General features: G+C 45.6%; 1 protein-coding gene across 3 annotated transcripts in view; it reads right to left on the reverse strand.

The window, feature by feature from the left end:
- The window catches only part of UCK2 (uridine-cytidine kinase 2), a 73906-nt gene that overhangs the window by 13229 nt on the left and 41889 nt on the right, over positions 1 to 18788 (reverse strand). For all 3 annotated transcript variants that reach the window (XM_065946467.1, XM_065946447.1, XM_065946457.1), the window contains exons 2-3: positions 8161 to 8320; positions 7262 to 7358 (exon numbers count right to left, since the gene is read on the reverse strand). In XM_065946467.1, the coding sequence (XP_065802539.1) occupies positions 7262 to 7358; positions 8161 to 8320 (257 nt within the window). The remainder of the gene's footprint in view (positions 1 to 7261; positions 7359 to 8160; positions 8321 to 18788) is intronic.

Below are 18788 nucleotides of genomic sequence, written 5' to 3' on the forward strand. Positions count from 1 at the left end.
AGTTTAAGCAGAGCCTCACAGAGCCCTTGGACCACTGTGGACCTAAGAATGAGAGCCAGCACGGCTGGGGCAAAGGTCTCCCGTAACCAGCTCTTTCGAGCTTTCACCATAAAGCAGAAATAGAGGGCCTACGTCCCTCTCCTTGGAAGAAAAAAAACCTGCTGTTAAATGAAGAATAAAGACAGACAAAGGAGATGTGAGCACTTCCCCGCCCCCTGCCCCGAGGCATCCCTAGGAACGCTCTGAGTCCTGGCATGTGTGGAACCTCATACTCTGAACTTTCAAAAACAGAAACTCCGTGTTCTCCCAAGAAGCCCATCCCCTCCCCCAGTGCTGAGGCAACTGGGAGGAAGAGAGAAGGGGCAGAGGGAAAGGTAGGGATGAGAAAGCTTTAGATAAGAGACGGGGACGGGAAGGATCTCTGTGGAAGGAGGAAAACAGCCCCAGACCTGCCTGGTTTGGCTCTTCCTCAGCAAAGCAGAGACACACATTACATCATCCACCCGCCCACGGGGCTGGGAAGCCCAAGGCAGAGAGATCCTAAGGTAAACATGACTCTTCAAAAGCTGGGGCAGTGAAAACAAGCGGAGGGGCCTGACGGGGCCTCCCTCTGCCCTGCCTCGACTTTCACTGCACTCTTTCATCTTTGCTTCTGTCCTAAAACCACATTGCACCGCACTTCAGAATTCACTGGAAGGGAAGTGAGGACACCGCTGGCCCTGACTGGCAGAGCGGCAGACACTCGTGAAGAAAACCAAACGTTCATTTCAAAAGCTCCCTAAGATGATAGGCTTTATTTTGCAAACATAGGGAAGTCAACAGCAGCTGCCCGCTAAGGAGGAACTTCCTTCCCATAAACATGCTTTGATTCTTTATTGGCTCAGTCCCTTGGGCTCGGGTCTAAACTCTAAGGCAGCACTGTTGCAGCAGAGAACAGGGAGCATAAAAGACGGCAGAAAAGGGCCAGGTTAGAGCAGTCAGGAGACTCTGGAACAGTGGTGTAACTCTTGATGCACAAAGAATCATCTGGGGAGCTTTTACAAATACTTATTCCTGGACCCTACTCCCCCGGGGCTCTGATTTCATTAGTCTAGGGTGCAGCTAGGGCATCAGTACTTTTTAAAAGCTCCCCAGGTATTTCTTCCTTTCTTTTTTTTTAAAGTCATGAAACTTTATTTACTTAACAGGAGAGGTTTGCAGTATATTGGGCAGATAAAAATACCAAGACAAACTGCATCCACATTCATACTGGAGAGACTTCTAACTTCTTTATTTTAGAAACTGACAGATAAAGAAGGAAATGGAAAGTCTAACACAATTAACAAAAATATGTGGTTTAAGTATACACACGACTTTGTACAAAACTTTGAAATACAACTGCAGCAGGCACGAAAATTAACTGTCAGGCCACAATTAATTTGGAATTAATCAATTCCAAAAGTAGAACTCATTTGTACCTTTGTTTTTTCTCTCTCCTGTTTGGGATTGTAGGGCATGAAATCTAAGGATTTGGTTTCATTAGTTCTGGGAAAAAATTAAGCTATTATCTCTTCAGATATTGCCTTTATTCTCTTCCCTTTCCTTCTGATAAAATATTTTTCAGGTCTGAACTACCGGCCACATCTCTTAATCTTTTTTGTTTTTTTTTCTTTTTCCTTCTTCACCCATTAAGGCATTAATGCATTAACGGATGATTTCTTCACATCAATCCTCTATTGTCTGAATTGAGTTTTTTTTTCCACTTTGCTGATAATACATTTACTGAGTTTGAAAATTTTGCCATTGTGTTTCCCATTTCTAGAAGTAATTTCTTTTTTCATACTTATACATTACTTTTTTAAAATTTACATTTGCTTTTCCAGATTTTATTAAGATATAAAGCACTGTATAAGTTTAAGGTATACACAAAATGATTTGACTTACATTATGAAATGATAACTATAATGGGGTTAGTGAACATCCATCATCTCATATAAAATAAATATCAAAGAAACAGAAAAAAATTTTTGTGACGAGAACTCTTAGGATTTACTCTTAACTACTTTCACACAGAACATACAGCAGTGTTGCCTATATTGCATTGTACATTATATCCCTAGTTCTTATTTATCTTTACAAGCTGGAGCATGTACCTTTTGGTTATCTTCATCTAATTCTCCCTCCTCCACAAACCCTATCTCCCCATTCCCCAACCCCCTGCGGCAGTAGCAACAATCTGATCTCTCTTTCTGTTAGTTAGTTGGTTTGTTTTTATGCAGTATAATCGACCTACAATACTATGTCAGCTGCTGGCACACAACACAGTGATTTGATATTTCTATACATTCCAAAATCATTACCATGGTAAGTCTAGTTATCACCTGTCACCACACAATGATATTATTATTGAGTAAATTCCCCACACTGTACACTTCATACCTGTGATTCATTTATTTTGTAGTTAAAAATTTGTACCTCTTCATCTCCCTGACTATTTCTTCTTCCCTACTCCCTTCACTTCCAGCAACTACTAGTTCGTTCTCTGTACCTATGACCGTTGTCTCTGTTTTCTTGTTTGTCCATTTGTTTTGATTTTAGAGTCTGCTGCTGCTGCTAAGTCATTTCAGTCGTGTCCTCTCTGTGCGACCCCATAGACAGCAGCCCACCAGACTCCCCCGTCCCTGGGATTCTCCAGGCAAGAACACTGGACTGGGTTGCCATTTCCTTCTCCAATGCATGAAAGTGAAAAGTGAAAGTGAAGTCGCTCAGTCGTGTCCGACTCTTCGAGACCCCATGGACTGCATGCAGCCCACCAGGCTCCTCCGTCCATGGGATTTTCCAGGCAAGAGCACTGGAGTGGGGTGCCATTACCTTCTCCAATGCATGAAAGTGAAAAGTGAAAGTGAAGTCGCTCAGTCGTGTCTGACTCTTCGTGACCCCATGGACTGCAGCCCACCAGGCTTCTCCATCCATGGGATTTTCCAGGCAAGAGCACTGGAGTGGGGTGCCATTGCCGTCTCTGTTTTAGAGTCTAATAATATATAAAATCATATAGTATCTGTCTTTGGCTGACTGATTTCACTTGGCATAATACCCTCTAGGTCCACCAAGGTTGTCACAAAAAAAAAGGCTCCCCCAGCTATGTCTGCAGCCAGGGTTGAGACGTATCAGTCTCTGGGATAATGTCAGGTACTGGAAAAACGGTGCCCACTGTGGTTCAGGATAAGGAAGCAAACTGGGCAGAATTTGGAAGCAAGATGGAGAGAAAAAGAGATCAACAAGTGGGCGAAATAACGAGTCACTCTAGACAGCTGCCCTGGACCAAGACGAGGGCGGAAAGGCTCTGCTGAGAAACAAAGAAAACATGTGTTTCCTGGGATTTCTAGGGTTCCGTCTGGAAGACACACAGACGGTGCTGCGCTTACAATGACACTGTCTGTGCTGAGCGCTCGCCTAACTGATAAGGACTAAGAAGACTGCTGACGGTTGTGATTTGGTCATGCCTCTTCAGTCCTGGGACAGTAAGGAGAACAGAACTGCCTGCCCCATGGGTGGTGCCCTCGGAAGCTGGAATCAATCACTTCCCTAGTTTACATGAAGCTCTAGGTGCGAGAAAATTTTGAAACGGTTTAGAGCTAAAAGCAACATTTATTGAGCAGCTACTAGCCCAAGATGTGCCAGAAGCCACGTATGGTGCGATGTTCTGTTCAGGAGTTTACAGACGGGCTGAGAGGTTCACAGAAGAAACCTGGAGTATTAGAGTGTTTGGGACAACGCAGCACACCCTTCTCACTTGAGAATTATTCCTTACAATAAAGAAGGGAAGATCAGAGACAGGTATTTACAGAGAATAGGTGACTTCTCAGTTTTCGCCCAACATTCGTTTGTAGTCACCACAAAAAACCCAAGGGTGGAACGGGATCAGTTAACTCTGAATGGATGGGTCCCTTGCAAGTGGCCCTTGAGAGCTGGGGGGACTGTTTGGGTCTTCAGTTCAGTCGCTCAGTCGTGTCCAACTCTTTGCGACCCCATGAATCGCAGCACGCCAAGCCTCCCTGTCCATCACCAACTCCCGGACTTTACTCAAACTCATGCCCATCGAGTCGGTGATGCCATCCAGCCATCTCATCCTCTGTTGTCCCCTTCTCCTCCTGCCCCCAATCCCTCCAAGCATCAGGGTCTTTTCCATTGAGTCAACTCATCGCATGAGGTGGCCAAAGTACTGGAGTTTCAGCTCCAGCATCAGTCCTTCAATGAACACCCAGGACTGATTTGGGGTCTTAGATGGTCACAAAGCCTCACAGAAGAGTTGGACTCTGGGCCACTAAAGAACAGGATTTTAAAATAAAGAACGGAATTAGGAGAAAAAAAGTAAAACACATCTGGATGTGCAACTCTGTGGGGTTTTTTGTTAATACATGAACTTGATGGAGCTCATGCAGAGAAGATACTCATCTTCACCTCCTGCCACCTGACTACACTGGTCAGGCCCCAACTCCGCCCAGCTCCGCTCACTCCACTCCCTTCCATCGGGCCCTTATCGGTGTCTCACTGGGGCCACTCCAAGGGCTTCATACACAGCCTTGTGCATCCTCTTTTCCTGCCACCGGAATGACCTCTCCACTCCTACGTAACATCCATCTTTGGCTCCCTGCTGCCAACACGTTTGTGCCCAGGCTCTAAGGTCTGTGCCCTTCCTGACCTGAGGCCTAGCTGCCTCCCAGCCTCCTCCACCTCCTGCCACTCTCCCCACTTACCGACCCCTTTCCCTCAGTACCCACCCCACTGCAGTCTTCCACCAAGCTTGCCCCTGAAATGCCTCCCTACCCACCACCTTGGAGATCCTTTTCCACAACTTGCTATGCTTTTCAATGCACAGCTTAAGTATCATTTCCTATACAGGTGCCTGCGCTAACTACTCCAGCCTCCTTCCTCCTTTACATCCCTCCACAGGCCTGTGCCTCAGCTGTCAGGCTGCATTTTAATTCTGCAGCAGCACCCCACCCTAGACCTGAAAAGGGGGCTGGGCTTGACTGTCTCTTGTCAACCTGACATCACCACCAATCTCTGCTAAGGCTAGAAACTACAATTTCCAGAATCTCTTTCCCTAAATGGTCCCAGCTACTTTGCCAAAGGAAAACTTAGAAGATGAAAGTGAAACAAAATCTAAAGTTTTTAGGAGACCGTGACAGCTAGACAAGGCAACTGTGGACACTCCACAGAAAGGCTGTGGGGACTTCCCTGGTGGTCCAGTGGCCAAGACTCCACACTCTGAATGCCCCCCGAATCCTTGGTTAGGGAACTAGATCCCACATACTGCGACTAAGACACGGTACAGCTATAGCCAGGGAAAAAAAGGCTGTGGGCCCAGATGCAGATTCGTGGACTTGCCATGAACATAGTTTCTCTTCCAGGGGCCCAGTCTGCCATCAGTGGGAGCTGATTTCTCTGATTCTTCACCTGCAGCCTCCCAGATCTTCACTCTCCCAGCCCCGCATTATTTATGTTAGTTCCAATTCCTATCTAAACATCCCTTTATTCCCGCACAGTCTGTAGAGGCAGATGCAGGAGGGGTATCTTGCTCTCTGAATGTCAGGAGAACTGAGTTCATAATAGGAAGTGCTTCCATAGAAACCAGAGAGGTATGAAGGTGAGAACCAAAGCAGCTGGACTTTCCATCCCAATGTGCCATCTCTTTTCTCCTCCTCCAACCAAACCTCTGCCACACCCTCAAGTTCTGAGACAGTTCCAGAGAGCAGCACAGAACGTGTGAGCTAAACTGCATTAAAAGCTGAGATGTGTCCTAAAGGAACACACAGGGAGATAAGGATCAGGCTTTTAATGGAGAAAAAGACACAGAGAATAGACTTAAGGACCTGGGGAGAGGGGAGGAGGGGGTGAGATGTATGGAGACAGTAACACGGAAACTGACATTACCGTATGTAAAACAGACAGCCAAGGGGAATGTGCTGTGTGTCTCGGGGAACTCAAACAGGGGTCTGTATCAGCCTGGAGGGGTGGGGTGTGGAGGAGGTTCAAGAGGGAGGGGACCTATGGCTGATTCATGTTGACTCATACTGATAACAGAAAACAACAAAATTCTGTAAAACAATGATCCTTTGATTAAAAGGTAAATTAATTAAACAAGATCAAGTTTTTAATCATAGAAATATTTGGTAGTAACAGTTGCACGAGATTTAATTTCCCATTTAAGAAAAAAAAAAAATCAACTCAAGAGAGAGCAAGATAAAGGAACTAGGAAGGAAAATGAAAAGTGGGAGGGAGAAACTTTCAAAACCAGCCCAGAGCTGAAAACAACACTTACTGAGCCATTACTAAGCCCAGGATACGAAGGAGCTGTACGTGGTCGAACACACCGCTTGGGAGTGTCGGATGTGCCTGGGAGGCCCCACAGGGAGCAGAGCGCCCTGGGCAGCTCTGAAGGAGCTAGGCCACAGGAAGGAAGTCCTCCAGAAGCTGCTTTCCACTGCTCAGAGGGGAGAGGGCTGCGATGGAAGTCAGCCCGCTCCTCTATTGATCAGGAGCATTACTGCTGTTGCTCAGACGCTCAGTTGTGTCCAACTCTTGGCCGTGCCACGGACTGCAGCACGCCAGGCTTCCCTGCCCTTCACTATCTCCCAGAGTGTGCTCAAACCCATGTCCATCGAGTTGGTGATGCCATCCAACCATCTCATCCCGTCGCCCTCTCTCCTGTCCTCAATCTTTCCCAGCATCAGACAGAGTCTTTTAAAATGAGTCAGCTCATTGGATCACATGGCCAAATTATTGGAGCTTCAGCTTCAAATAGAAGCATGAAAACTGACAAATGGAAGGACAAATCTGACCTGATTGAGAAACTCCCTAGACGGTCCAGTTCTGGAGGTTTCAGGCCCCTCACATCTCTCCACACAGCCCAACCCGAAGTAAACCAGGGAGCAGAAATAACAGCTTCCTTGTTCTTCTTCCTGTTCCTCCACCCTGCCCCCTTGCTTTTTATTCTAGGAACAACATCTCGGGCATGTGGATGAGGGTGAATTTGCAGTCCCTCACCAGGGCTCAAAATCACAAATCCATCCTTCAGAGTAACAAAACAGGATGATCATGATCGGACTGGTCAGGAAGCACCCGGACGAATTCCTGACCTGTGCATCTGTGGACGCTTGATGTCACTGCCCCACCACAGACAGGCTATAGCGGACACCAGGCGGCGGGCAGGGGGCAGGAGACTGGAACTTCTGAGAAGCAGCAGGCGGCAATCCCCAGCCCGGAACAGCGCACTTACCGGGAATGGGACACAAAGTCGTACACAGGAATCTGGACCGTTTTCCCTTCCGTGATTTCTTTGAGTGTCTTGAAGATGAGTTCATTGTCAAAGGCATCTGAAGGAAATCAAACTGCTAAGATGCTTGCTAATTGTAAAATGATTTCTCCTATAATGATGAACAGGCATCCCTCTAAACCTGTGTTCTACCCATATATGTATCACACCCTAGATAAGCACCCCCTCTCTCCCAAAAAGTCTAATTTCAATCAACCCAAAGCAGGATGCAAACTCTGCATTTCAAACCAAAATGTGTGAGTTCTGAGAACTGGAAGTGGATTCTTTTCTTTTGCCTTAATGTCCCATCCCTGGCCTGCATCTCTTGCCTCTCTCTAAACCCAGGGTATGATAGATAACCTCACAACTAGGTGATGGCAGCAGGCACTACAGCAATTTTGACTCCCGCAATAGAAAGAACCCTAAACCAGTTAAAGAGGCCATGTGCTGCCCTGGAACTGTAAGGGCAAAAATCACTGGGCCCGCAATCTCCCTTTCTGCCTCTGGGTGAGTTTAACGCACAAGCTGTGTACAGCCATGTGCCAGGTGGTGGCGGCAGGGCGTGACACAGGCTGCTGTGGACCAGAGGAGGCAGGAGAACCAGCTGCTCTGGCCTGTGTCTGTCCCGCCCTGAGTCATGGGTTTCTCCAAGAGTCACCCTTGTTCAGACACAGATTCGATCAGTACGTAAGGAGCCAAGCATTACAGAAGCCACTGTGGAAGCCTTTCCTTCCTATAACCCACAACAAGCCTGAAAGGTACCTAAGAGTCCTCCATTCAATGGCTAGGAAACAGACTCAGAGAGGCTAAGCAACTTCTTTGATCAACACCCCCACACACGCCCTTCCAATGCCCCAACTCACCTGGGTGATCAAAATTGAACTGGCCCTTCAGGGCTTTGGCCTTCTGCTCTGACGTGAGGACACGGTAGAAGCTATCCTGGCTCAGGATGACCACCTGCTTCTGGCGATAGTCCACCTCGTTCTGTCCTAGAAGCTGCACAATCTTAGCACAAACGGAAGACTGTAAGGAGAGAAGAGGACACCACAGACCACAGATGAGGTCCAGGCACCGAGCTGACTGTGTGTGCCCCAGCAAGAGCCTTTGGAAGGAAGAACGCAAAGGCTACCACCGTGGGTGATGGGTTAGGGGAAGGGAGGATGTGTCTGCTGAGAAGGAATTCAGGGGGCCCGGAAGTCTCTTCCTCCCCCCTTCCTTAACACAAATTACTATGCTGAAGCATCCACAGTGATGACATGGGGAGGAGGGAAGTAATCTCTATTTCTATTTCATAAAGCCTTCCCCAAAGCCGCAAATAAAAGGTGATGCTATTTTATCCTTCTTTACTTCCACCCTAGTATAGAGAGATACTAGACAAAAAAGACAGTAGAAATTAGGGAAAGGACACAGTGAAGATGTGCTGATGGGCCAAAGGGCTGCTGGGTCATGAAATGACTGAGCATTTATAAGAATGCCCCTACACATCTCTTTACATCAGAGGAATCTCGGCCTCACTCAGTGCCAGCCAGCTAAGACCTTGGCTTCCATCCTACTTCAGTCTTTTGCTCTGGTCTACAGCCACGGACATCATGGTCCACACAGTACACCAGGCAGCCTTTTCACAGGTGTATGCCCCCACTTATGGAGCTGGAGACGTGAACATCACCAATACTGGAAGCAACTTAGGGGCATTCTAATTAAGAGTAGGGACACCAGCTCCCAATGAACTTGAACCTACATACTTGTAATACACATATCTGACTTATTTTCTGTCCAATGAACTTACACTCTTTGTAAAAGGAAAAGTATAAAAACAAGTGCACTCAAAAGAATGAGACAGCCGGGATTTCCCTGGCAGTCCAGTGGTTAAGATTCTGCCTTCCAACGCAGGGAGCGTGGGTTTGATCCCTGGTCAGGGAGCTAAGAGTCTATGTGCCTTGTGGCCAGGGGGGCGGGGACATAAAACAGGAGCAATATTGTAAAAACTTCAATAAAGAGTTTTAGGGCTTCCTTGGTGGTCCAGTGGTCTGCCTGCCTCTTACCATGTTCGATCCCTGGTCCAGGAAGACCCCACATGCTGCCTGTAGGTCATAACTACTGAGGTATGCTCACCATAGCTAGAGAAAGCCCACACACAGCAACGAAGGCTTAGTGCAGCCAGAAGTTTTAAAAAAATAAAACAAAAATGTTTGAATTTTTAAATGGCCCACATCAGTAAAGATCTTTTTAAAAATGAGATAGTGAAGGATTTTATTTATCAAATAACTGATTTCTTTCTCATTTGCTACAAAGATTAACTGAAAAATAAGAATGTCTACAACACAAAACCTCTAGAAGATGTAATGGAAGTCCCCTTATGGAACTGGCTGATGTGATTACAAGCAATGAAAGAATGAGCACACTTAGAGGTTTCTTGGGCTCAGTCTTATAGGTCACAATTGAGACTATTTTACCAACTGATTTTAACGGGGAAAAACCAGGAAACTTTTCATTAAAAGTTACAATTCATTTGAAGAATGTATTCGATTTGTCCAAGCATAAGGAAAACTCGCTATTCCTGTTGTACTACTCAATGTAAATTAAAACTATTTGGCACAGTATGTCCTGTTTTATAAGTTGTGAAACACACTGATATTTTATAAGGATCTGTGGGAGAATAATATTTTGACTCAACTGTTAGTTATTAGAAAGTTATTTTACTTTTATGACATTTTTGCATATTAATACACAAATAAAACACTTAAACTACTTGGGATTTTTGGAATGACAGATGTGCCACCAAAAAAAAAATAATCATAGGAAGATATAAAGCTTGCATATGACTTAAACTAGATTCAAAATGAAATGCAGAAGACAGGTTTGATCCCTGATCTGGGGAGATTCCACATGCCTCAGAGCAATGAGTGCTACAACTATTGAGCCTGTGCTCTGGAGCTCATATGCTCGACTACTGAAGCCCACGCGCCTACAGCCTGTGCTCTGCAACATGAGAAGCTGCTGCAATGAGAAGGCTGTGTGGCATAGCTAGTGAGTAGCCCCTGCTTGCCACAACTAGAGAAAAGCCCACTCAGCAACAAAGACCCAGCATAACCAAAAATAAATACATAAATAAAAAAGCTTTTAAAAGGAAGTCAGCAGGAGGAAGTGAGATAAATGTGGAGTTTGGGGTTGACATACACACACCACTATACATGGAATTGATAAACAATAAGGATTTACTGTATAGCACAGGAAACTACAGGCGGTATCTTGTAAAACCTTCAGAGGAAAGGAATCTGGAAAACGGAAGTATAACTGAATCATTCTGCGGCATACCTGAAGCTAACACAACTATACTCCAAAAAAATAAATAAATAAAAAGAAGGTAATCAGGAGTTTCCAGGTGGGGCTCCCTTGATGGTTCAGTGGTAAAGAATCCACCTGCCAATGCAGAAAACACAGGCTTCCATCCCTGGTCCAGGAAGACCCCACATGCAACTAAGTCCCTGAGCCTGTGCTCTGGAGCCTGAGAGCTACAGCTATGGAGCCCACACGCCGCAACTAGTGAAGCCTGCATGCCCTACAGCCCATGCTTCACAACAGAAGTCACCACACAGCTCCACCATAGGACAGTACCCTCACTTGCTGCAAGCAGAGAAAAGCCTGTGCAGTCACAAAGACCCAGCACAGCCAGAAACAAGTAAATACACAAAATTAGTTTTTTAAGTACTAAAAAAAGAGAAAGTTCCAAGGCATAAGAAACCCTTTATCATTCAGGAGATAAACACCACTGCATGAACAAGCAAAGAAACACCAGCCTCTAAGTTAATCTAGATTTTTCTAGTATTTTCTTCTCCCTGAAATTTTTGTTAAAAATGGGCCCCAAATATCTAGATAACTGCTGAATCAGGGAGAGGTTCATTGTATTATTCTGTCTCCTGGCGCTTAGGTCTCAATCTCTACACAGTCAGAAGGAAGAAGTGTTACAGAGGACTTCTGCAATGAGTAAATACTTAAGCCCTTCCTTTAATGTCTCCTTCACTGTTAATTTCCCTTTTCTCTAATCCCGCCCTCTTCAAAAGGATGAAATGGAGCTGCAAGGCGTCTTCTTCTCTTAGGAAAGGGTTTGAGACAGGAAAAAAATTAATGACTAGGGTTTCAGAAGAAGGCAAGCAATCATGAGCTTCTAGAATGCTAAAAATGGGAGAGAATATAATTGCTGTGGTGAGCTAAGACTTATTACTAACTATAGTTACAAAAACACAAGTACCATATGATGCCACTTACAGGAGGTATCTAGAGTAGTCAAATTCATAGAAAGTAGAATGGAGACTGCCAGGGGCTCGAGTGAGTTGCATAATGGATATAGTTTATTACATGTTGAAAAAGTTCTGGAGATTGGGGCCCAAAGCAAATATACTTAACACTACTGAACTACATGCTTAAATATGATTTTTAAGACAGTAAATTTTATACTATTAGGTTGGTGCAAAGTAAATGTGGTTTTGCACTACTGAACTCTGCTGTTTGATATTGGAATACATTGTTAAATGTGGTTATGTTATACATCATTTTAATGCACAGTTCTCCATTTTTACACTACAGGGATAAACAAACTTATTTCTTGTTGGCAAATATGTGTTGATTATAATGGTTCCTATTTTCATTAATAACAATGTGTTTGAGCCTAGTTATAATGATTTAAAATTCACTTCCAAAACTGCAATTACTTTTGTACCAACCTAATATGTATGTTTTATCACAATTAAAAATAATCATTCATATAAGAAGAATGTGCCTTTAGAGGTAGTTTCTTCCTATGTGCTAGTTGTGTGGGGAGTGCTCAGTCATGTTGGAATCTTTGTGACCCCATGGACTGTAGCCCACCAGGCTCCTCTGTTCACAGGACTTCCCAGGCAAGAATACTGGAGTGGGTTGCCATTTCCTCCTCCAGGGGAACTTCCCGACCCAGGGACTGAACCCAAGTCTCTTGCGCCTCCTGCACTGGCAGGCAGGTTCTTTACCCCTGAGCCACCTGGGAAGCCCGCACTGGGCTCAATATTTTTAAATCACTCCATTTCCTATTACAACTTTGTCTGCTGGCCATTATTATTACACCCGCTCAGTGAAGACTGAGGTGAAGAGAGGCAGAGTGACTTGCCCAAGGCAAGCTGCAGTGGAGCCAGGGTCCTCACCCAAGGGGCCCCACTCTGGAGCCCGCTTACTCTCCTTCCAGCTAAACCTCACCAGCAAATGCACCACTCATGGAGCTGGAGGTAAACTCAGTTTTGCCTGGTATCTCCACCATAGTGCAGTGTATCCCGAACAGATCCTGTCCCTGCCACTTTTAGCACACTATTTTAAGGGGGGGCGGGGGGCGGGGGGCGGAGTTGCAGGGACACACAGTGACAAGTCAGCTTAGGGTTGCTGTCTGAACACAAAATTAAGATCAATATGAGGTTATTTTTAGAAAAAGAAAAAAGATTAAATGGAAGAATCAGTGAAGATAATTTACAATTTCTTCACTACTATGCCATTTTGAAGATATTATCTCACTTAATTCTATTACAAAAGATATTGTTTTATCTTTTTTCCACTTTAATGAGGAAACTGAAGCTTAGAGATTCCAATTAAGCTAAACAACTTGCTCAAAGGTCATGGAGCTGAATCTCAAGCCTAACTGCAGATCTTCTAATTGCAAAGGCACAATTCTTTTCACTATTCTATCTAGAACTGAAGCAGCTTTTGGCATCACCCCCAATATTCTATATAAATTTACTCCACTTCCAGAGAACAGGGAGGGAACTACTTAGAAATGTAATACTGTTTCATCACACTGTATTATTAAAGTCAACTTTCACAGAATTTCATGTATTTCAAGGCAGTGAAGTGATTTGTATATCAAAAAGAAGCTAAAAAGTACACGCACAGACACACACACACACACATTCAAGGTATTTAGTCTTAAAGAATGTGTTTAAAGAATCCAGCCAGTAATGTTGGGGGCCTAGAAAATTCTTTGCAGTCTATAGGATTAAGTCTCACAAACAACTATGGTGATGGAGAACTCAGGATGACTTTCAGATTCGTTCCTGCACTGTAGTTTCTAGAACACGCCAAGCCTGGACTTCATCGTTAGGCCAGTGCAAAGATGTACTGACCGGCGTGGCAGTCTCTCTTCCCAGAGACGCTTCTCACTTGGGAAGCCCCAGGAGGTCAGTCACCAGCGAATCCATGGACCCTTCCAGCCAGTGGTTTCCAACAGGGTGGCTGTTGAGCCCTCACTGGTTCCCATTTTGCTCTAAGCAGTACAGTGATTTTCTAAACTGATTCTCACAGGGGGAGGAGGGACTCAGATAGCCTAGACACCATCTTACTGTGACATTTCTAGTGTGTGTGTGTGTGTGTCTTCCAAGATCTTCCTTAAGATCCTCTTGTCCAACCCCAATACTGCCAAAAGAGGAAAACAGAGCAGAAGAATCACCAGCCACCCCAACACATAACCTGGAAGAAGCCCCAGCTGGTCAGCTCAAGGCAACACAGCTCCGCAGCGCAGAGGGCTTCAGGCTGGGTATGTCCTCAGGAGACGGGGTAGGTATTTCTCAAGGCAACCTTACAGGAGAGTGCAGGATTCCATCAAGCTGTCTGTCCTGCTCAGAGTAAGCTGCTTCATCATGAGAGAGAGCTCAGGTGGAGGAAAATCTAGCAGTGACACAGCCTGGGGCTTAAAACAAGCCTGCTCCAGTGGAGGCACCTGCGGCATCCCTCCCTCCCAGCCCTTCGGGATGGCTTGTGGACATCAGTTAATACCTGCCCTGAAGGCACCAGCCAGCAGTTCAGAGTGCGGGAGGACAGATGCTTAGTCTCCTCAGGCAGGAAGACCCTGCCTAACTCCTTCACTCTGGGACTGGGCATAAGTCACCTCAAAAAGTCTTCACAGAAGCCTTCCCTGCCACCATCATTAAGTAAGAAACACACCACTAACCTACACGGTGTCCAGCGTGCCCCCAGACATTACATCACTCCTTTGAAGGCAGGGGTTCCTCTGCATGCAGCTCAGAAGCTCTAATTCACAAGCATGAGCAAACCAAAGCCCCAGTAATCTGCCCGGAGACAGAACAAAGCTCAAACCTGCTGACTCAATTCCTGGCCAAACCAGCTATGCGGAAGCAACAGGGAGGTGCCGCTCAATGCTTCCCTGGGAATATCTGTCAGGCCAACCAACCGTGGAGCCGTGGATGACCCTAGAACCCACGCGCTGCTAAAGTGGTTCTGCTAGCTCCCATGCAGTTATCACCACCACACACACACACACACACACACACACACCCTGAGATCTAAACCAGAAACTCGCCAACTGGCTACATAACATAATAACTAAGAGCTCCTGGGGCACAGGAACCAGTTGTGACTCAGCTTTTATCCCAGGGCTTGGCAGGCCTTGACACCTCGTGGGCTGACTCAAACATGGTTAGATGAATGAACACAGGGAATGTGTGAACTGATATCCAGCAGAGTATCTTTTTCTTTTTCCTTCAGATCTGGAGTTTCAAAAATACAGTTTGCCCTGTTCACCCTTAGCATCAGTCTTGATTCCATCCTGTGGTACATAACATACTCAAACCGAGATAACTAGTTGTGTAGCCAGATCTCAGTCCCTGAGTCTTAGCTGAGTACATGACTACATTTCCCAGCTTCCCTTACAGCTTGTGATTGTACTAAGTTCTGACCAATTAGGCAAGTAGAGGTGTGAAGCAAAAGTTTCTGGAATCTCCTTAAAGGATAAGAGTCCCCTTTTGACCCTCTCCTTCCTGTTGGCTAGAAGAAGAATCGATGGCTGGAGCTCAAGCAGCCACTTTGTAAAATCAATATCATGCTAACTAAGGTAGTGGAGCAGCTAAACAAAGGAGCCACAGACTCCAGATCATAGAACTAATAGAGTAATGAGGTAAATTACCTTGCTTAAACCCTACTGTTTGAAATTTTCCGTCACTTTCAACTTAAATAATACTAATGTCCAACACTAATGTCCACCCACATATCCAGTATACCTTAGTGCAAATGTTCTCTTGAAAGCTATGTAATTCTCCTGTCCTGGGCCAAGAGGGTGCCTTATTCATCACAATTTGCCACAAGCATCCCCTCAATCAAATAATTTCTTTGTTTTAAAAGGTGACCAGTGTCCCGGACCCCTGGGTACATTTCTGCCACCTGCCAGCCTCTCTCTGTGTATTAATCCTGACGTGTCAGAGTAATATCATCCCCATCTTTCAGCACCTTGCTTGTGTTGCGGGCCAAGCTCTCCACAGAGGAAGCCATGACTTCCTCTGAGAAGGAGGGAGGGGGGAAACCCGATTATAAACAGTACTAAATGAAAAACTTCCCATGATAGAAACTCTCGGTTTTAATACCTGATTCATGTTGGTACTAAAAAGGCAGTCCAGCATAGAAAATCCCAGGTGTCAGCCTGTACCTGAGAAAAATTCTGGTTGATCAACAGTCACCGATATAAACACATTCCCAGGACTTTTCAATTAACTCTGAATCAAAGCTCTACTCCTAGCAAAGACATTTAAAATAATTCACTTCCAGGTTTGTAAAATTACAGAGTTGGCTCTGTTCTCTTTGGAGTCATGAACCCCGAAAGAGAAACTCCCTCAAAGAACACTTACATCAGAATCAACTGAGGGATGACGAACAATAGTGAACATACAGATGCCAGGGGCTGTTCTAAGGATTTTACATTCACTACGCTATTTAACCTTCAAATCAATCGTTCACACAGAAGAAATGGAGGCACAGAGGGGTAGATTAAGTTGACTTGGCCCAAGATCAGACACCAGGAGAGCAGCTGAGCTGGTCTTCAAACTCATGCAGGCTGGCTTCAGGACGCCAGACCTCAACAACCACACACACCGCCTACCTTGCCACTGCATTAGAGGGGACACGGACCTCTTCTCTTCATGAGAGACACAGGGACCCCACCACACAGGTGCAGTGGCCACAGAGAATAATATAGGAGCTGCTGGGAACGAACACTCTCAGCAAGGCTCTGTAATCTCCTCTCCTTGGGCTCTGCAAAGCACAGGCTTGCTGGACTTCCTTAGAAGTTAGTTTTCCTGAGAAATATTTACTAGGATAGGACAAGTCACTTCTGACCCACACTTTGTTGTACATGTGAAACTAACACAAAATTGTAAAATAACTATTTTTCCTATTTCCTGTTTCCTATTAGGAAATACAGTATTTCCTATATTTTTCCTATATAGGGGAAACTACATATTTTCCTATTTTTCAATAAGGAAGAAAACAGGAGAGGGCCTGCTGCCCACAGTCCTCATGTGAAGCCAAGCCCCACTTTAATCCACCATCCGGTGGGCCATCCACCCAGGTAAAGCGTCAGGAAGAGAGAGGACCTGTGCTCAAGCGGTGACGCGGGCCTCACCGCTGGCCTACACTCAGTCAGTACAGAACAGCGGCTGACTTCAACCTCCTGTGCCGATTTTGAACCTGAATATACAATCTGTGGGCACTTCTTTGTATTCCCCACAGGACATACACAAGAGACACCGCCTCCACTCTCCCCTCCCCCCAAACTGAATGCATCTGGGCTTCTTGCTGGCTTTGATGAATTTGCTCCTGACAAAGCCCTCTGCAAAAGGTAGAAGGCAAGAGGAGGGGTGCTGGAGGGCCAGCTCTCACTGCCCTGTGGATACACGTGAAGCTGGGTCTCTTTCCTTCCCCTTTGACTTGAGGGGCAGGAGGCAAGCTAAGAGGGTGAAACCCAGATAACCGAACTCCCTGCTGGGCGGGAAAACGAGCACATCCTTGGACAAGGTGTACCAAAACCCACCCATTTGGTACAGTTTGGCTTACGAAGCAAGGATAATATGCCTGTTGCAAAAATTATGGCCCAAGACTTGAAGTCCTTCTGGAGATAAGCACAAAGAGAAAGTCTACTTACTCCGTTCTGTTCTTAGAAAAGTGGACGAATAAAGGCAAGCACAATGTGCCAGTTGGGTCCCCGGCTGAGTCTTTGCAAATTGCAGGCCACATGTGAGTAAACATTTAACAAGGACTGAACAGCACAAGAGTGCTTTATTGTACGAAGTATGTTTGAGTTAACCCTTCCTTTCCAGCAGTCCTTATCCAAATTGTGGAAAACCAGAAGTCAGACTATCTGGCTCTCAAAAGACTGTTCTTTTAAATTTTCTTTTTAAGTTTCCTCCAGCACCCATGTCTGTCTGCAGCCCAGCAGGGAGCGGAAACCCAGTGTGTGCCAGGCACCCACTTCCCCGTCTTTTCCGGAAGGCTCTTCCACTGTCCTCAAAAACCCAACTTCCCACTCATCCTTTACAGCCTCTGAAGAAAGGGGTTCAAATCTCCTCCTAAGAGATCCAACTTCCTCAAGTTGTCCTTTCCAGATTTTGACGGATTCATCACTCATCAGCCACCTCCCTGGCCCTCTGAAATCCAAAACCAAGTAAATAAATAGAAGAATTCCCAAAGCTACACAGACCATGTTACTCTATAAAGCAGCATAGTGAGGGGACGCCCCTGGTGTCCCCTGCCTGCCAATGCAGGGGGCACGGGTTCGATCCCTGACCCAGGAAGATCACACAGGCAGCGGGGCAACTCAGCCTGGAGCACAACTCCTAAGCCTGCGCTCCAGAGCCGGTGTTCCAGGAGAGCTGTCACCACAGGCATGAGCCTGAACACCACAGCCAGAAAGCAGCCCCTACTTGCCGCAACTAGGAAAAGCGGCATGAGCAATGAAGACCTAGCGCAGGCAAAAATAATTAACTAATTTAAAAATTTTAAATAGTTTAGAAAAAAGAAAAGAAATGTAAGTGGCTCGCCTCCCCAGGAAAACAATTTGACACTTTCTTTAAAGACTAAACATGCATCTACCATATGATCTTGCAATCGTACTCCTTCCTGGGCATCTATCCCAGAGAAATGAAAACATGTTCACACAAAGACATGTACACATATGTCCACAGAAGCTTCAGTCGTAACAGTCAGACATTGGAAATCACCCAGATTTCTCCAGTAGGTGAGTGCTTAAACAAACTGGTGTATCTACACCACAGAGCACCACTGAATTATGAAAAGGAATGAGCGTCGACCTGTAGCAATCTCCAGAGAATTATGCTAGGAGGAAAAAAGGCAATCCCAAAAGGCTGCAGACTGTGTGCTCACGTTTATATCAACATTCCAGCAATGACAGAACTGTGGAAACAGAGAAGAGGTTACCAGCTGACAGGGATGAGGGATGAGGCGGAAGGGCAGTGGTGGGAGAAGGCAGGGATGGCTAATGACGGGCAATATTAAGGAGGGATCCCGTGGTGATGAAACGCTCTGTGTTTTCACGTTATCCACGTCGGGGCCCTGTGAGATACTACCCCTGGGGAAACCGAGTAAAGGGTACACGGGATCTCTTTTATTTTTTTTACAACTTGTAGTATGAATCTACAATTCTCTCCCACAAAAAGTTTATTTATAAAAAAAA

Source organism: Muntiacus reevesi, chromosome 1 (assembly GCF_963930625.1).
Source record: "Muntiacus reevesi chromosome 1, mMunRee1.1, whole genome shotgun sequence".
Lineage (NCBI taxonomy): Eukaryota > Metazoa > Chordata > Mammalia > Artiodactyla > Cervidae > Muntiacus > Muntiacus reevesi.